Source organism: Lingula anatina, chromosome 1 (assembly GCF_051362555.1).
Source record: "Lingula anatina isolate TDL-2025a chromosome 1, LinAna3.0, whole genome shotgun sequence".
NCBI lineage: Eukaryota > Metazoa > Brachiopoda > Lingulata > Lingulida > Lingulidae > Lingula > Lingula anatina.
Window position 1 is genome coordinate 68,213,529 of NC_141767.1, and position 18,250 is coordinate 68,231,778.

General features: G+C 39.9%; 2 protein-coding genes and 1 long non-coding RNA gene across 5 annotated transcripts; all 3 read right to left on the reverse strand.

The window, feature by feature from the left end:
* Positions 1–4,800: 4,800 nt before the first annotated feature.
* Positions 4,801–9,097, reverse strand: LOC106154621 (alpha-amylase). The gene is made up of 7 exons (XM_013529025.2): positions 8,828–9,097; positions 8,187–8,323; positions 7,614–7,765; positions 6,196–7,391; positions 5,894–6,067; positions 5,411–5,642; positions 4,801–5,126 (listed from the first exon to the last, which is right to left on the reverse strand). Exons 1-7 carry the CDS (start codon positions 8,874–8,876, stop codon positions 4,877–4,879), a joined length of 2,190 nt encoding a protein of 729 aa, XP_013384479.2. The 5' UTR covers positions 8,877–9,097; the 3' UTR covers positions 4,801–4,876.
* Positions 9,098–10,242: 1,145 nt separating this feature from the next.
* LOC147764923 (uncharacterized) lies at positions 10,243–14,150 on the reverse strand. Of its 3 annotated transcripts, none has more exons than XR_015333747.1 (3): positions 13,560–14,150; positions 11,325–11,490; positions 10,243–10,831 (listed from the first exon to the last, which is right to left on the reverse strand). It is a non-coding gene; the product is annotated as an uncharacterized LOC147764923 (long non-coding RNA). The 3 variants fall into 3 exon arrangements; XR_015333746.1 differs by lacking the exon at positions 13,560–14,150 and adding an exon at positions 12,358–12,916; XR_015333748.1 differs by lacking the exon at positions 13,560–14,150 and adding an exon at positions 12,120–12,346.
* Positions 14,151–15,628: 1,478 nt separating this feature from the next.
* Positions 15,629–18,238, reverse strand: LOC106154635 (peptidyl-tRNA hydrolase 2, mitochondrial-like). Its single transcript, XM_013529040.2, has 5 exons — positions 18,073–18,238; positions 17,495–17,572; positions 17,080–17,201; positions 16,757–16,869; positions 15,629–16,510 (listed from the first exon to the last, which is right to left on the reverse strand). Exons 1-5 carry the CDS (start codon positions 18,220–18,222, stop codon positions 16,461–16,463), a joined length of 513 nt encoding a protein of 170 aa, XP_013384494.1. The 5' UTR covers positions 18,223–18,238; the 3' UTR covers positions 15,629–16,460.
* Positions 18,239–18,250: the final 12 nt, after the last annotated feature.

Genomic DNA, 18,250 nt, shown 5'->3' on the forward strand with positions numbered 1-18,250 from the left:
GAAGGATAGATTTGGGCCCCAGTGCATCCGACTACGGTCGCCTGACTACCGGAGGTTGGCTTACAACAGAAGTGGTCATAGTGTCATGGTCTCGACTCGACTCGAATACACTGGGATCCTAGTTGAAGTAGAAGTTTCTGTGTTTTTTTAACAATTATTTGAACCGGGAAGGTTGTTGGCCCCTCGCGGTAGGTTAATATCAGGGTTTTCCTCCCCTTAGCCAGAGCCTCGTTAGCCTGGGCCCGCTAGGACCTAGTTTCCAGGGTGAACCGCGGGGAGGAGAGGTTGACTTGAGTGATCTACGGGTCACCGGCAAGCTACTTAATTTCACCTTTCGCCCTTATGGACTAGCCGGCTTTAACATACATGTAACTGGATGTGAAGCCAGGCGCCTGAACACCCCCAGATAGATAAAATCTTCAGTCCGAATTCCCTGGCATTTACATAAATGTAATTTTACCGATGAAGTAACCTTTGATTTGGGAGAAATAGCAAAATCGTATTTTATATCTCTCCTTACCTACACACCCACAAACACCGCCTCAACGTCATTTTTATGACACTATTGAATAATTCAAATCCGTGCCAGCGATAAGTCTAAAAAGCCTTGGTTCCGATTTTTATCACTAATAAAGAAAAATAATCCCTCTTTTTAATGAAAAATTGTAATAATGGAGTTTAATTCCATGACAAAATATTTAAAGCACATTGACGGCACGGGGTTGTATTCCATGCCACCCAGGGATAAAATCATATTCAGTTAGAAGTTAGTTATCAAGTAATTTCTGTAAACCTGATCAGCTGAAAACTTTAGATTTGAATTGCAAGAAATTACGGTAAAGTGCCATGAATTTCGAACGGCTCTTGAATTTCGAACGATCTTAAAATCGGCCGTCTGGAGTTTTTTCTGGACCATGAATTTCGGTCAGTAAGCAATTTTGCGCGATCTTGATTTCGTGAATTTCGTACACCTTAAAATCGGCCACCGGGCTATTCTCGCGCTTGTAAATATCTAACAGTCGGCAATGTTGCCCTAGCGTACCTTTACCTGAGTACTACGTGTGCGGCCCAAGGTGCAAGATAACGATCAGTACAGTTAGTTTAGGACGCTAAACAACATCGTCATATCCATTCATTCAGATAACAGGAGAATCTATTAAGAGTTGTACTGTCGGGCTGTTGTTTCTTTACCGCAGTATTCGGTGTGAGATAGCGATCGGTAGTTTTGCTGAGGCGCACAATAGCATTGTTAACAGTAGAGACTTCAGTAACAGAACAAAAGAGCAATATTAAGAGCTGCAATAAAGATTACCATTATTGCTTTCTTGTCTCGCTCAGACACCCTGAGCTTCAGAGCTAACTTGACACTAACCTTTTCACTGTAGCCTATCTCCATCGTGTCAAGTAACCTCTGACGAAAATAGTTTGACCTAGTTTATATAAGCCAATCGAATCCATGTTTCAAAAATTTTCACCAAAGTTTGGTGAAAACGCTGATTGGTTGATCGTCATTCGGCAATCCTCGGCTGATTCCGCAAGCTCCATACTAACAACATAGTTATTGTCGAGTGCGGAGACATCCGAGTAGTTCCGAGTGGTTCCGAGTGCATAACCGTACACAAAGAAAGCATGGAGTATATCGGAATTGAAACCAGAGCAGTATGATGCCCTGCATCATTATCTACTGAGGGATGATGTATTTTGCGTGCTGCCCACAGGTTACGGCAAGTCCCTGATATTCAGCCTTATCTTTGATTGGTCCAGATTTGAACAAAGCGCGTTTTGACTCGTTCGCGTTCATTGGCTAGATCGTTCAATGAGTCATTGAGTGCGGGCTTTAAATTTGATTGGCGGGCGGCGGGGGCACTCGAATCTGGTCAGAGGTTACTTGACACGATGGAGATAGGCTACAGTGAAAAGGTTAGTGTCAAGTTAGCTCTGAAGCTCAGGGTGCGCTCAGATCGTTCACGATCTCCCGCTAATGAGGTCCCTTGAAATGTACAAATGAAATGAAAAATATTTTTAAAAATTATAAATTCCGATGGGGAGGGATGGAGGGTTAAAAACAATCGAGAACGATCTCCGGCTGACGATCTGCCGCAAACGAAAGCCACTGAACGAGTATGAGCTTTCTCGTTTCACTCGGATTGCGACGCTGATGATACGAAAATTGCGTTCTCGTCTCGCCCTTTGGCTTACGAAGTCTCTTTAACAAATATGAAAATTGCCTCCTGGTCTCTCTCGGATTGCAAACGATCTCTCGCTGAAAATTTGAAATTTTCCTTTTTGTCAATCAGCTTTGTCAGTTGCCGTGCGTATGAAGGTCCGGAAGGTGTCCCCTTTCACAAATTGGCCTGTAGTTTGCTTAGTGTTTTGTACCGCATGAAGGTCACTTTTGTCACTGCTGCATACGGCGTGGAATGTGTATCTTAAGGTTCATAGAAACATTTTATTGTGTTTTGTAAGCTTTAGGAAGTAGTTTCGTCGTGACTGAATATCAGCGTACACTACAAAGTAGTACCATTCATCTGTGACGCATCATAAAAGCTAGGTACGTCAAATTACTCTAAGAAAATTTCTTACAACGTCCACGGCTGTCCCGACAAGCCAAGACGTCATTTAAAAAAAAGTCGCAAGCCGTCTAGCCGTCTTTGAAAATATAGGCCGTCCGGTGATGTCAGCGGCCGTCCAAATGACGGCTGGACGGTTCGCTGGGAAAAGCCTTGCTCATAAGGGTATATTTATTTAACTAGGGGCTTACTGACATCACCCAGCTTACATGCGGGTGCATGCCTTCCAAAATTATATTAAAGGATAAAATTGTAATATATCTAAGTATAATTGTTTGTAAATTTTGTAAAAATTGCCCATGCCACCCCGTTAGTTTGGAGGGTTAAGCTGGATCAAGTCCGTGTCAAAATTCTTTGAAACTTTGCAGGAAAAATCAATCTTCCTTTGTTTCTCTGGCTCCTTGCTTATCCCGATGATCAGATTTATCTAGTGCCCCAGGTCTGCTGGAGCAGCTCTTTGAAATAATACACAGGTAGATTTTTATCTGAGATAAATATCGCGTTCGATACACTCAAGACAAAAGCTACCTGTGAGCTGAAGGGCACTTTACCCTCTAATTAAGAGGTAAAGCAAGTTCCAGCTAGATGGACGATTAAGATCGGACTTCAGATGGTAACTAATATTGTTTACCTCAGTTCTGTGAAAGCTAACGAGAAGGGTGTCAGAACAATGGTGCATATATAAATTATACAGAGAATTTGTACATTCAGGTGACATTAACTTATAATCGACGGGGATTTTCGATAATATTCCTTGAAAAGTACACTAGATTTATAGAGAATAATATCATGGTTGGCCAAAAAATTATATGTATCCGTGCGTATGCCTGGTTACGCCCCTGTCGCAAACCAGCAAACCATATCCTGCTGACTACATGAAAATTGCCTTCTAGCATGGACAAAAAGTCCAAGCTTCTATGCTTGCTCGGATCGCTGACGATCTCTTGCTGACGAATATAGTAACGAAGTCCCTTGAAATAGTGTGGAAATTGGCTTATTATCGCGCTCAGATCGCTCACTATCTCCCATTGACGATCTTCCAGTCCCTTGAACGAATATAAAAACTGCCTTTTCGGTTTACTCTAGATTACCAATCTCTCGCGTTTGTTTGAAGATGACAAAACGTACACGCTTTTCAAATGCGTACATTTACGCAACTATGCGCCAGGAAATCAGTTGCTGCTGCTGGTTAAGATTGGGTTGCCTGAGCGAAAAAAAAAAAAACGGCCCTGCACCCCCCCCCCCCAAACCTAGTATATTTGATCGCAGACAACAATCAGCGGTCATCTTGGTCGCAGCGCACGACGGAGAGAGACCGTAATACACAGTTCGGCTGCCGTGGCGAAGGCTACCTGTGCGATCTGCACGTCGATCTGCGGTCGTAGTGGCCTCCCCGCACGGAGGAGAGGCCGTAGTGCCGAGGCCGGCTTCTGCAGGGAAGGCTACGTATGCGTCGGAGACGCCGACCCGCGAACGGCGAGATGAGGACGCATTCGCGCGTAAAGCTCCGCCCGACTTAAACGGTAAAGGCAACGAACCTGGTCGCGGAAGACACTTATCGCAGATGAAGGCTACCTGCACGTGCGCCATAGACACTGATCGGCTGTCGTCTCGGTTTCAGTGCACGGAAAGGAGCAACGGTAACACTAACCTTCCATAGTAAAGGTTATCTGGCCGTGGCAGACGCTAATCGTCGGCCGTCTCTCCCTCCGTCCACTCCCGTTCTGAGCGCCAGGATCGTTTTTGAAAAACGACACTAGTTTCTGGCTGCCAGAATCGCTTTTGAAAAACGACACTACTGATAACGATGCTGTTTTGCGGCCCTAGACAAGAGTACCGCTCTATCTATGGGCCATACACAATGATCGGGTGAAAGTACGTGTATACCTTTGGTCGCAATTACCGACACTCACACATCATACATTATGGTAACGCTAAATAGATCGTCGGGAGACGATAACAGAAGGCCTAGCGACGAACAGACAACTTCCGGTCAAAATTGACAGAATTCCATGAAATTCGAACTTTCAGGAGTTCTGAGCACCTCCTTTTCATGAATTTCGGCCAGAACGATCTTTTCCCAAATTTAATTATTTTTTACTGTTCGAAATTCATGGCACATTACCGTAGCATTTTATTTGATCCTATTGATTTTATTGACGACACCAAAATGAGGTACAGTTACATACTTGTCTCTGTCTATATTGAAAAAGTTCAATAAGCAACGAGATAACTGACTAAATTTATTTGCGGTATTTTTTGTAATTATGCAAAGGATTTTAGGACAAAATATTAATTATATTTCTTTAGTTATCGATGATGCAGCTTCCACTGCCAAATTCAAACACGTTGATATAACCGCATCGTGCCACGTGGTTCTTAGAGCTATAAGGGGCCTGCCCTCCTGCTGATCCGCCACATGATGTCACTTGATTGATATCAGCTTCCCAGAAACCGCCGCTACCATCAGAGAGGTAACTCTTTATGTCGAACCAACCTCCCTCTGTCTTAGAGCAATCCATATTCATGTCAAGCATCCAATAGTGTTCACCAAACCTACAAGTGCAGAAACCGGATAATAGGAAAGATTATTTGTCTGAGATACCTCCTACTGCAAACAATACCACTGTGATTACCCAATATCCATTACTGTTAGAATATCACAAAATACAGCCCTTTTCAGACTGAGCAGTTTTTTTGTACCGCACCAATTTTTACTGGTCCTAACACGCAATTGCGCTACGGGAGTTTTAATTCCTTCCATAAGTCCCAATGTACCAATCTAACTGCAAACAATCCCACTGTAATTACCCGTTATCTTAGATTAAGTATACCATTACCTATTATCAGGGAAATATCCGTCCTCTCCCTGAACGTTCGTTGTCCAGACAGTTGGCGATCCACTGGCCGTCTTACTACCGAAGGTACCCTGGCCCTGCTCGGGACCGTACCAGTCCAGGCGGCTGTCACCTTCCCGCCAAGCGTTAAACTTCTCGAGATGGTCAGTGTCTCCTAGATCATTGTACACGATTGGGATGGCACAAGCACTGGTTGCCGCATCCTGAGAACAACCTGGAAGAAACGATTTATGCATGGTTTCACCTCTTTCACTACGAATTTTTGTTTGCCTGTCTTGCCACAAGTGGTAAAAGGCAATGACGATTTGAAGTATAATAGATAAATCTTATACCGAAACCATTATGAAGATTCTGGGATTTGTGCAGAAATAGTTAATGAAAATGTACACTACCATACATGCTGGTTATTTGTGTTGGCCTCTAACACGTGATAATGTGTACAAAAACCAAAGCACTGATTCTTACCTGTTCGGTGAGCATGACTGATGCCTCCTCTTACAAACAAATCTTGTCCGTATTGGGTTTGTTTTTTGATAAACACTACCGTTCTTGCCCATCCTTCTCCCGGGGTGGGTGCGGGTGCCGGGGGTTGCGTTTCTCTGCCGCCCTCGTCTCCACCATCTTCGCCAATTTTGGCACCTTTTGTTGTACGCAATGTTTAGATTCGTATTAGTTTTCCATATAAAAAACAAAACAAGAATTTAAAATAGTTAAAACCGTTAGGCAAAACATACTTTTTACTTTTCGGTTCCTGTCTGAACACTTACCAACGTGAATTGCAATAAAAGGATCCTCAGCGGAATTACTAATACTGATGTGTGCTCTGCCACTTCCGTCGACAGAGATGGTGTGGCCCGAACAGCCACCATTCACAAAATCCCCAGAAATAACATCACAGTACAAGCCAGCTGGAAGACCAGTTTGAAGGGTGGTATCCAAACCATTGCCGTCATTATTAATTGCGATAAATCCTTTGTTTCCACGCGAGAACGCAATCTGGTTGTTACCGTTGTCCCACCAGTTGGAGATCTCCTCCCCGTCACATGCGTTGCGAAAAGCGACCATGTTGGCAATTTGGCGCCAGCGGTGTTCGCAGACCCATCCATTCCCACAGGTACCATCAGCGTTCACGATGACATCTTTGGTTGACCAGTCCTCATTGTGTGGAGGACCAATCCAGTAATTATGGTCTTCACCACCTACAATGTGGCGGTCCCAGTGGTAACTGCTCATCACCCTGGGAAGTCCGTATGGATGCGCCAGCATAAACGCACTGGCCATTTTGTAAGGTCGGGACTCGAAGAAAGTCACGATTGTATCCATTCCTCCGCCCCCTTCTCCCCGCTGGTTGTCATGGTTATCGATAAATACGAGAGCATCAAAAGGGTGGAGCATTCCCCAAGATTGACCAAACGTTTCCAGCCATTTGAGTTGATCGCGACCCCTAAAAGCCTTTCCCAAAAACTTGCCATATTTGAACTCTGTCACTCGCCCCATCGATTTATATTCAGAACCTTTGATTGGTTCCCCACCAAGATCTATAACTTCGTGAAAAACAAACGGCTGCTTCCCTGACGAAAACCACTGCGTATTAAGATTGTTCAGCCGACCCAAAATGCCAGCAAGATCTCCTGGCCACATGTGTTTGGCTGCATCAATACGAAATCCCGCCACGCCGAGACCAATCAAGTCATTAAGATAATCAGCAACTTTACCACGGACATAATCTTTACCGAGCGCCAAGTCAGGCATACCAAGCAGCCGACAGTTGCGGACTTGGTTTGCGTCTCCGTAGTTTTCTATGTTCCCGCTGCTAGTGGAACATTCTGCCGGTCCGTTGAAGTCATTCGGGCCAAACGGAACCCCCGGGTAGCTGAGCGAACCAGAGTCGTAGCTTGAACCACCATAACCAGTTCCAATTCCTGCTGCTGCCATGTGATTTACAACGATGTCTGCGTAGACTCTGAAGAAAATGAAAGCTATGGGTTTATTGTAAACGTAAAGATTGTTATAGCCAAAATACTTGAATGTATTCCTTCTAACTTAAAGAACGTGCTGTAGATGCAAAATCGAGCAAATTAATAACAAGGCATTCGATTGTCGAACATACAGTTGGAAAGTCACTAATTGCATGCAGTCTATTATATCTCTTGATGAAAACAAGTCCTTTAACAAACCCACTTACCTAACGCCGACATTATTACATCTTGAAACCATGTCGGCGAATGCTGCCCGATTTCCGCTGCGGCTGTTGAGCTGGTAGCTAACCGGCTGATACCGCTGCCACCACGGATGACTCGGGTTGGTGGACACGATGTGCTCACTGGGAGGTGATAGCTGAAGAAAGAATTAAAGGAGTCATTCTGGTGCGAAGTTGGATATTACTTTGGAGCAGGTGCACAAAATAGACGTGCACACTTTTTAAGGGAAACGTGTCGAGAATACATGCGCGACTATATGTGACGATCATGCAGACATCTTTTCAAAGTGACTACACACTGGTTGTGCCATGTTATGTCACACATGTATACATCTAAGTTTCTAAAGACTTAACCAGCAGTATGAAAGTGATACACTTAAGCTCCAAGGTACGATATACTAGCATGGTTATTGAAGCTAGAAAGATTTGCAGATTTTCGGATTGTCTTTTTAAATTTCTTTTAGGGCATTGTTTTGTTTTTTCATGGCGCGCACAGCATAAGAAAACATAAGAACAATTGAATGATGTACTATTTTCATTGATACCACTGGTCCATACCTGTACGCCACAGAATCCCTTCGGGCCCAGAAACCTTTCACACTCTGCCGCTATGTCCGACCACTTCCATTCAAACAGATGCACAATAACATGGCGGCCTGGGGCACAGTTCGGGTCGTGGAAAGCGAAACTGATTCCTGGACATCAAAGCGAAAATCAAACAGAAATATAATATTTGATTTTCAAAATCTAAACAACAGATATTTTTAGAGCATGAAACAGTTTTCATTTTAAATATTGATGCCATTCATACAGTCGTTAAGGATTAAAGGAGGCTGCACGATCAAAAATAAAGAAATAAAAAGTTAATGGAGGCAGAAATTTTTCCAATGTCGTTTCTTGAACGAAAAAGAAAAATTAGACTAGGAGTTATTTGCGTTGCGATGCACTTATATTACTGACATATGCCTGGCATGCGGACAAGTTACAAATTTGTTACGCTTTCAAGAAAATATTTATTGCCTGTGTAAAATTAATCGTAATAACAATGAAACAAACAAATGCCCTTTTCGCGGTTTTATGACTTAATATACGCGATGTTTTCATAAAGGAATGAGAAGACTTGGTACAAAAATATTATTGAATAATACACATGTACTCGTCTGTCTATTGAAATAATCAACTCCCCAGGATTGACTTACCTGCCCATAGGCTCAGCAGGAAGATGGCAATCTTGTCAGTCCACGCCATCTTCGTGTCTCACGCGGACCTGTCGGGTTTTATTTTGAAACAGCCTTTTATGCATGCTGCATATCCCAATTTTAACTTTACAGTCTTATTTGTCGCATACTTATCTTGCAGTGCGTGTCTAAATACAGTGGTTAAGATGTAAACTCACGTACTGTCATATTGTGGAGTTCTCACACTTATGTACTTGTAACATTTATTCGGTAAGTTTGGCTAAATTTATAATGAGAGGTGGTGGTGTTTCAGTTTCTTGTGCCTGTAATTTTGGTTTAAGGTAGAATTGTCGAATTTTATTCAAAATATCCCAATAAATTACATTATAATTGCGCTTCGGATACTCTTCCCGATTAAGTCACTTTTCAGTACCGTACCCTCTCCTAAATACAATATCACCTACAAACTTACGTAACGTCTAACATAAAGCTCTGGAGTTAAGGCACATCTTTCGGAACTAAAAATATGTGTTTTTCAATAAAAACTGTCGTTAGCTTTCAAGAAAAACATCAGTGTTTGTTTCACACTTGGGTTTTTTGGTCACCCCGCAAAAAATCTTTATACGTAACTGATTACAACTATATTTTGGTCATGCCACAGATCAATACCTTTATCAGTCATTTTGATTTCATGTTAAATTAATTAAAGTAAAATCGTAATGATTTCTACGTAATTAATCTAGTACGAGAATTCTTTAGAAAAATTTGATCATCAGAATTTAGTTTTCTGCCTTCCCTTTGTAAAATATAAGATACTATATATGAAAGTCCAAATAAAATACTAGTAGGAGTTCCAAAAGGAATCAAGTGGGAAGTGGTTCCCCTGTTCTCCGTTGATGATGGCAAGCCCTTAACGTATGAATTCATAATTAGACCTTGGTTGGAAAAAACTTGGGTTGTGATGGGCCAAGTGGCGATTGAAAATTACCATATGCCAAAAGAAATGTTTTATAGATCAGACTGTAAAGTTGTATATATTTCAGAACAGATTGTTTTACGGAATTCGAACTGGCTAGAGAACTTAAGCAGGTGTGACACAGAAACTTGTTAAACGGGGTTAAGTGTTATAATACAGTCAACGAGGTGCTTATCCGCATTCTACTTGTACTTCCAACTGATCAGCTTTAGTATACACTAATGCACTTTAAGCGTACGCCAGTCACGCAGTGTTGTAAATCATGCAATCAAACTTAAACTGTAGATTTCTGTTATGTATAACATATGGGGGGGGGGGGGGGGGATTAACGTAATGACATAAGGTTGTACGGATTTTAATTCGCAACCCTGATTCAAAAGCGCGTTTTCATGAAAGTGCACAAGAAGAAAAAGGTGAAGAGGTGAGAATAAGATATATTGATATGGCATCAAGAGTGAGATCAAAACGTATCAAAGTTTTATTCAATGTATTATATCTAGGTAAAACCTGCTAAATATATACATTGTGCTTTGATAATCATAACATACCCCGGGTATATGTGAATGCAAGTCACTAAGTAATGCATCCTCATTTTGTCATCTTTAAAAAGTATCTCCTTTTCATTCTCAAGTGTTAACATCGTCAGTTTCATTTTAACTGCGTATAAAAAACTGTATCACAGTCTGCCTGAATGGATTGAGTTCAGGTGCGACCGTATACAAAACGGGAATAGCGCTTTACTATATATTATCATAACTGACAAAGTTTTCAAAAGTTGAGGTTCACCAGTACAATTCACCATCTTGACGAATGTGTTCTCAAGCGGTGCCTGTGGACGGACTTGTTCTAGTCTCATTGCTGAAGAGGGTCACAAATGCCCAAGTCAAGTTAGTTGCGGAATCTATCACAGAGAGTTAAACTTTCTCTTTTTTTATTGCTGTGGAGGCAGTGGAAGAGAGACTCCTGGCTCCCTCTTGCGCCAAGATGCTGTTATCGGATGTCCATCACGATGAACTCCCGTATATTTGGGTTCTGTCGTGTATCTGAGTCTGAAATAAAAAAAAAAAAAGAATGTAAACATCAGTACAAACGTTTATATACTATGTAAAAATCGCATCAATCACACCAATAAAATTAAATAATAATGTTCTTTCTCAATAATAATTATCTTGGTTCTTTATTAATAAAGGTGACGTTTGTTCAATAACTGTAAAGCATAAGCTAGATCTAATAAGTTGATTTCTTATTTTTTTAAAGAACAGAGGACGTTCTGTAACCATCAGAATCGTATTTACTAATTTTTAGAAAAAGCCTCCATACCTCGAGTTTGCCAGGTTTAACCCCATTTATTTTTCTGCAAGTTTAATATTACTATTTTGGCATAATCGTACGTAGTTTTGACATGTGTTTGTTCACTGGTTTGTCATCCCAATTTTATTCATATAATGCAGATTAGAAAACCATGTAATCCTTATTACGCATGAGAACGGAAACTTTTTTCTATCTCTACTTTAACTTTGTACTGATAGTAGTCACACTTACTTCTAAAAGCTTTTATGATGTCACGAAACGAGCTGAACCAGTCGTCTTCCCCATGATGGCGGCGGTGCCTGTCCCGTGCCGGTGCAGCGTTTGTAGGCGGGACGCAGAGTGTGGACAAAACCAGAAATATGACGAAGGCAAACTGCAATGTCAGCCTGCTGCTCATCTGAAACAACAAATTTGAGAAAAATATGACAGAAATATTAAATCATTTTTGTGTCATTACAGAGACGGGTGATACCATAATTCTGAATCAGGCTCTACAAAGAGATGGCTTTAAACGCATTTCTGTTGATTATTTTGGTTCAATCGAAGCGGGTTTTCTTATTGGCTTTCATCACAATACATATCCGAAATGTTTAAACGGGATTAATCATTTAAAGCATCAAAATTCGAGATCTCTCACGGAAGCTCGCAATGACAAGATGTAGAGAAAAAGATAAAGTTGCTAATAAAGTATCTTGAACGAAGCCCTTTTCACATTGATCGGTACCCTTTACCACGGCCACAGATTGATTTTTCACTAGATATTAACAGATAATGTCTCCGGCTAAATATCGTCAATCTTCTAACTGTGACCCTGTATTGAAATCTCTGGGTTGATTACATGACTGGTAATTGTTTGCATAACTACTCAGGAATTGCCACTTAAATATGTATTGCTAAGTCTCCCTGACAACAATCGAGACAGTTAATTGCTCTGAATTTAACCCCTTAATCTTTTGTAACAGATAAAAATTACCCTTTATGATAGTTTGTTACTTCAGATTGAAGTTAACTGAGGAATCTCCTTACATAGCTTCCTACAGAGCGGGTACAATGCCATCAATTGCTTCCATCTGGCCAAAAGTTACAGGGTGGCTGGTAGAAAATGTGCCTATAATATCTGCCGCCTCGTAGAGGGTACATCGGTAGACCGGTACATTTTCTGTACCGCACCAATTTCACTGGTCCTAACATGTAATTACGCTACGGGAGTTTTACCTCTTTTCATAAACCCCACCCTGAGCTTCAGAGCTAACTTGACACTAACCTTTTCACTGTAGCCTATCTCCATCGTGTCAAGTAACCTCTGACGAAAATAGTTTGACCTATTTTATATAGATCTAAGCCAATCGAATCCATGTTTCAAAATTTTTCACCAAAGTTTGGTGAAAACGCTGATTGGTTGATCGTCAATCGGCAATCCTCGGCTGATTCCGCAAGCTCCATACTAACAACATAGTTATTGTCGAGTGCGGAGACATCCGAGTAGTTCCGAGTGGTTCCGAGTGCATAACCGTACACAAAGAAAGCATGGAGTATATCGGAATTGAAACCAGAGCAGTATGATGCCCTGCATCATTATCTACTGAGGGATGATGTATTTTGCGTGCTGCCCACAGGTTACGGCAAGTCCCTGATATTCAGCCTTATCTTTGATTGGTCCGGATTTGAACAAAGCGCGCTTTGACTCGTTCGCGTTCATTGGCTAGATCGTTCAATGAGTCATTGAGTGCGGGCTTTAAATTTGATTGGCGGGCGGCGGGGGCACTCGAATCTGGTCAGAGGTTACTTCACACGATGGAGATAGGCTACAGTGAAAAGGTTAGTGTCAAGTTAGCTCTGAAGCTCAGGGTGATAAACCCCAATGTTTCAATCAAATTATTCCGTTTAACTGTTTACTTTGATTTTATGGTCTCTTTATCTTTCAATTTTCCATTGTTATTATCATTTCTTTGATAATCATTGCAAAATCATTGCAAACCAAACTTTCAAAAAATCTAGTGGGATGGTAAAGAAAAGGAAATATTTCTTAAAGGGTACAAAAACGTACAGGCCTAAAATAATCCTCTTCTGTTATTTCAGTGTTTGATTTACATTTATTAAAACGTTAAAAGGAAAGGGACGATCATTTAAATAAAAACACATAAAGCCACTTGTATATATATCCTGAACAAATTTACAACATTTGAATGATAAGTTGCAAAAAAAGGAACATCAAATTTAGATGTTATCCTCGGAGGCTTCGTTATGTACTAGTATATGCTAATGAGTTTTGCGTGAAAATGCTATAAAAATGCTATAAAGATCCGTATTAATGACGTGATTCACGCCACTTATTTACCCCCACTTCCCTGTAATTTTGTATCTTTCATTTTATTATTTAAACCTTGCACTCACACTTTTATCGCTTTGGACTGATATCAGAAGACAAGCCATTTCAGCATTTTCAATTAAAACAAATGAACTTACCTCTGATCTCTCTTTGTTCGTCGACCTCTGGACTTTTTGATCTTGTCTATACTGCTGGCGTGTGAACCACGGAACGAACGCATTTGCTCTCTTATTTATAACAGCGGTGGTTCACACGCGTCACTCGTGTGCACATCGCGGTAGCTTGCATGTTGTCACACATGAAGGCGTGCCATGCACTTGGTACAACACCAAGAGCTTAGAAGGGTAATAATAATCAAAAAGCTATTGTCATAAGATTTTGTGGTTTATAAATGTTTAGAGTATTATTTACAAGGTCACTATAATGACTGTCCGCGTCGAGGTTCGCTGACAATTCAGACTTGCATCGTGCATCGTGTGAAGTAAGGAAGTCCTGTTGAGAGGGCGGCGACCTTCCTAATATCGGTACATATGGTCATCACCTTATCTCACCCCTGTAAGGTGTAAATGTTAACTACCTGCGTTATTCAAATGATAAATCGCGCCGCTTCATATTTAAAAGACCGTTCCCATAACCCTATTGTACTAGCTGGATCCATCTTACTCGGCAGGAATTCTCGCTGGCACGCCTACTCAAGCTGCTAGGGGGTAATCAGGGGCGGTTCCAGAATTATTTGAAGTGGGGTTCAGAACGACAGGTCTCGGATGCGAAGTCGAATATGACCCCGTTGGCGTGGGGTTCGGGGTCTGTTCAAGGGCCCCGGAAATGTTTTGGTATTTTGGAGGGCAAACGGTGCCCTTTCGTAGGCCCACGGATTAGAACTATGATCCAACTATATTTTTCAGAAACCGAAGGGGGGGTTAGGACCCCCCCCCCTTCTAGCTATTTACTCCCCTAGTTACTCAAGGAGGCGTGCCAGACAATTCAGCTGATTATAATGAAAGCACTTCAGCACGTAAGTTCGATCCAGCTAGTAAGATGGATTTATGGGAACGCAGTCTTAGACAGAATGCACTAGAACACCGCGATCATAAGTGAATCAAGAGTGTTTACGTTGATTTTACCCGCGGGTAAATAGTGCGGTTACTGCACAAAGACTTGATGGTCCTTTGTGTTGTACACGTTCAATTAAAATGCGTCTATTAAAAGGTTTAAAAATATTATATTAAGTTCTTCAAGATCAAAGCATAAAATATAAATTAAGTACCAGATTCCAGTGAAATGCGCGTGAGGAAATCCTGTTTAAGTACACTGACACCGGAAAAAAGGATAAATAACCTCGGAAAATATGCCTTCAACCGAATGACACTTGGTAAAACTTACTGAGAACAGGTACATTAGAGCGAAAGCGCACCCTCAACTCCTACTAGAAACGAAAATAGGTGAGACGGGAGGGAGAAAGGGGATGTAAAAATGAATATCCTTATGATTTGCACAAATGGAACATTTTTTCCCTTTCATAGTACAGGTACGTTTACATTAATCTTAGTCCATGTACCGCTTGATTTATCTTTTGTTTAATGCGATAAATTTGCGTGAAATAGTATTACATTTGCCTAAATAAAAACAGGGCGCACAATTTGTCAAAATACTTAAGGTAAACATATTACTTGTCGCAAAAATCGGGCACACCGGAAATAAATTGAAAACTATAGGTTGCAGTTGGTAGATAAATGTAATGAATTGTTTACTCTTTGTCAATTGTCTACTCTCTAAAGGAATACGAAGCGCTTTATAACTTTCATATAATAAATAAAATTAATTTTCCAAAAATTTCAGCAATTTCCCCTTAATCGTTTAGGTACACCTTATCCAAAACTGTTGACAAAAAAAAAAATAAAAAAAAATAAATAAATAAAAAATTAATTAATTAATTAATGGAATGGAAATGTTAATCTATAAAAGTGTAAAGCTGTCGGACAGCAATTTTTGCTGGATAGATTAAAAAACATTGAAACGGATTTAACTAAAAACATTTTATGAATGTTTTCTCTTCTCTCCGTCTTTCATTTTTGTGGTTCGACTTTTAAAATAACTGAGCAATCCCTGCATTGGCTATAAACAAGATGATTGCGTTATTTGAACACAGCCGTTTTTCGTAAGCTACTCATCATGAAATATATAAATGTGGGTCACAATGACGAAATACTTAACAATGCTTTATTTTTTCACTTCGTACCTTGAACATGATGTGCACTATATAAAATCTACAGCAATCCTGTCACATGACAATAAATCTACCAAATAAAGAATGTCCGTATATCTGAACATGGACATAATGATCTGAATAATTCCAATGATGTTAATGTCAAGAAACTAGAAATTTGATTTTGGGAAGAATAAAAATGACCATAAATGATAGTATGTCTATTCTATAAATACATTAAATTATTAGGGACAATTCCATACTCAACAGTTTTTACCTCGCAACATCAAACTAACAAAATTTTCAGAGGGGGGAAATCGAAGCATTTCAAGTATTTGTGGGTGTTGAAATCAATGGAATAATACATGCAGAAAAGTTCCTTTCCTGTTATGAAAATTAGAACATCTAATAAATTCAACCTTTTCTTTTCCATTATAATGTTCTTATAGGTAAGCATCTGGTAAAAAGATGTTTTTGTTCATAATTCTTGGGGGGAGCCTCAGCACATGTAGAACTTCCACATTTGGCTTGCAATTTTACTGAATTAACTATTATTATTTCATAACATGATTGACTAACATTTTAACTGGGGAGATGCATATTGACATACACCAGTATACACGCACACACATGCTGTTTCTCCATTATTTATCCTCTTATAATTGTTTTTCTTTGACAAGTCTTGTCTAGACATTCAATTCCATTACCAATAAACCATTTTCCCTATCACAGAAAAATGATGCAACACAGTGCATGGCAGTGACAGATGTTTGGTACAACTGTTATATTTCAAATAACCATTACTTTCTGTCCATCTAAAATAACCAGTAAGTCACATCAATTTTAAATGTCCAGTGACTTCATCCAGAACACTGACTGGAGCTGAAAGTAATAAACATGAACTATGAACTTACTAGTAAACAAAAACAACCGAGGCAGTAACAAAAATTACAAATATAAAACCATTACCTAAATTGAAAAATTAAACCTATTTTCTAATAATAACTACAAATTTACTACAACCTCCTTTAGCACATGCAATTCTGTTTTACAGAAAATATAAAACATTGCATACTTATCATTCATTTGTACATGGAAGCTATGAAAAGCATAAGGGATCACACCCACCTGGCCCCACTCCTAGCACTGTCCTAGTACTGGGAGCTACCTGTGTCCTGCCAGCATCTCTAATAATTTTGGTATTCAGTCCCAATGACCTGGCTTTTTTCTCTACAGCTAACCTGCAATGGAAATAAAGTTCCTTCTTCAGGTGTCTACTTTAAATTGAACATGATAGGTGGTACTGCAAAATGGTTCTTTTTCCTTCCAATTTCACTCAGTCAAAACTAAATATTACGAAAACATAATTATAAAATATATCATGCCTACAGATCAAACTTTCTTAATAATATGCACTTCTAATGCTTAACAGTTCCACTTTCCAAGCTTACATGCTTTCTTCATCATTAATTTTAACGACCACTTTTGCCTGTCCCAAATCAAGCCATCTCTTTAATGTTTCTGGATCACTAATCTGCATTTGGGCAACGCACGCCACTGCTGCGTGTGAGCACTAAAATGAGAGACATTTGTTTAGCACCAAGATATGAAAGTTTCATGCAAAAAGGACAAAGTAAAAATCACAGAGCATATTAAAGGGTATTGAGGTATATTCCGCTGTCACTGTATTAACGTCAAAGGGTTCAGTATATCACTTAAACTGAAATAAGCTTGCATTTTCACAAACACCTGTTTACCAGAAGAAATGTGGGACCTCTCTCTCTCTTTTTTTTTACTTTAATTCTTTTATGGAGTAAGCAATAGAATAAGGTCTATTGACAGTTGCAAAATTTTAGCATAATGTACCTGCGCTGCTATCTTTCCTTTACTCATCTTCAGATCATTTCTAACTACCAATACCAGTTTGTGTTCTTCTTTGGGACCCTTGTAATACATTAGAATGAAAACTGTGCATATATAAATTATAATCAGTAAAATTTCCGATTGCAACAGTGCTGTATTCTAAATTATCCATTGCTGATCTTTTGGACATGATGTCACTTGTCTGCCTTGCATGTCACTTATCAAGGTCACAGTTCACACAAATCTCAAATTTTAAAATTAAGCTAAGGCTTGGATGGTAACACACATTAAGCCAACTAACAACATATTTATCCAACTTCCATGATTTCAGTTAAGACTCTCTCTCTCTCTCTCTATACATATATATACTCGATATATATATATGATGTGTGTGCAATAATACTGAATATATCATCAAGAATGTGATGTTGTTATAAGTAAAAATACTGCGATGTCTCTAAAAATATCATATATTTAAAAGATGTGGTGGTGCGGTGATAAAAAAAATTTATGGCACGGAATATGAATAAAAAATACCTGGAAATGAAGGGGGGCAAAAATAAGTATGTAATAACAAACACCTTGAAGAAGCCATCAGAAGATCCTGTAGCTGTACGGAAAGCTGAAACGTTCCCAACGTTTCTATAGAGCCGCGATCTTGTAATCCAGCCAATAATTAGTCCAATTCCAGCTCCAATAGCCATTGATGTCAAAGAACCTGTATCTAACATTTTATCATAAGCATTAAATAGTACGATA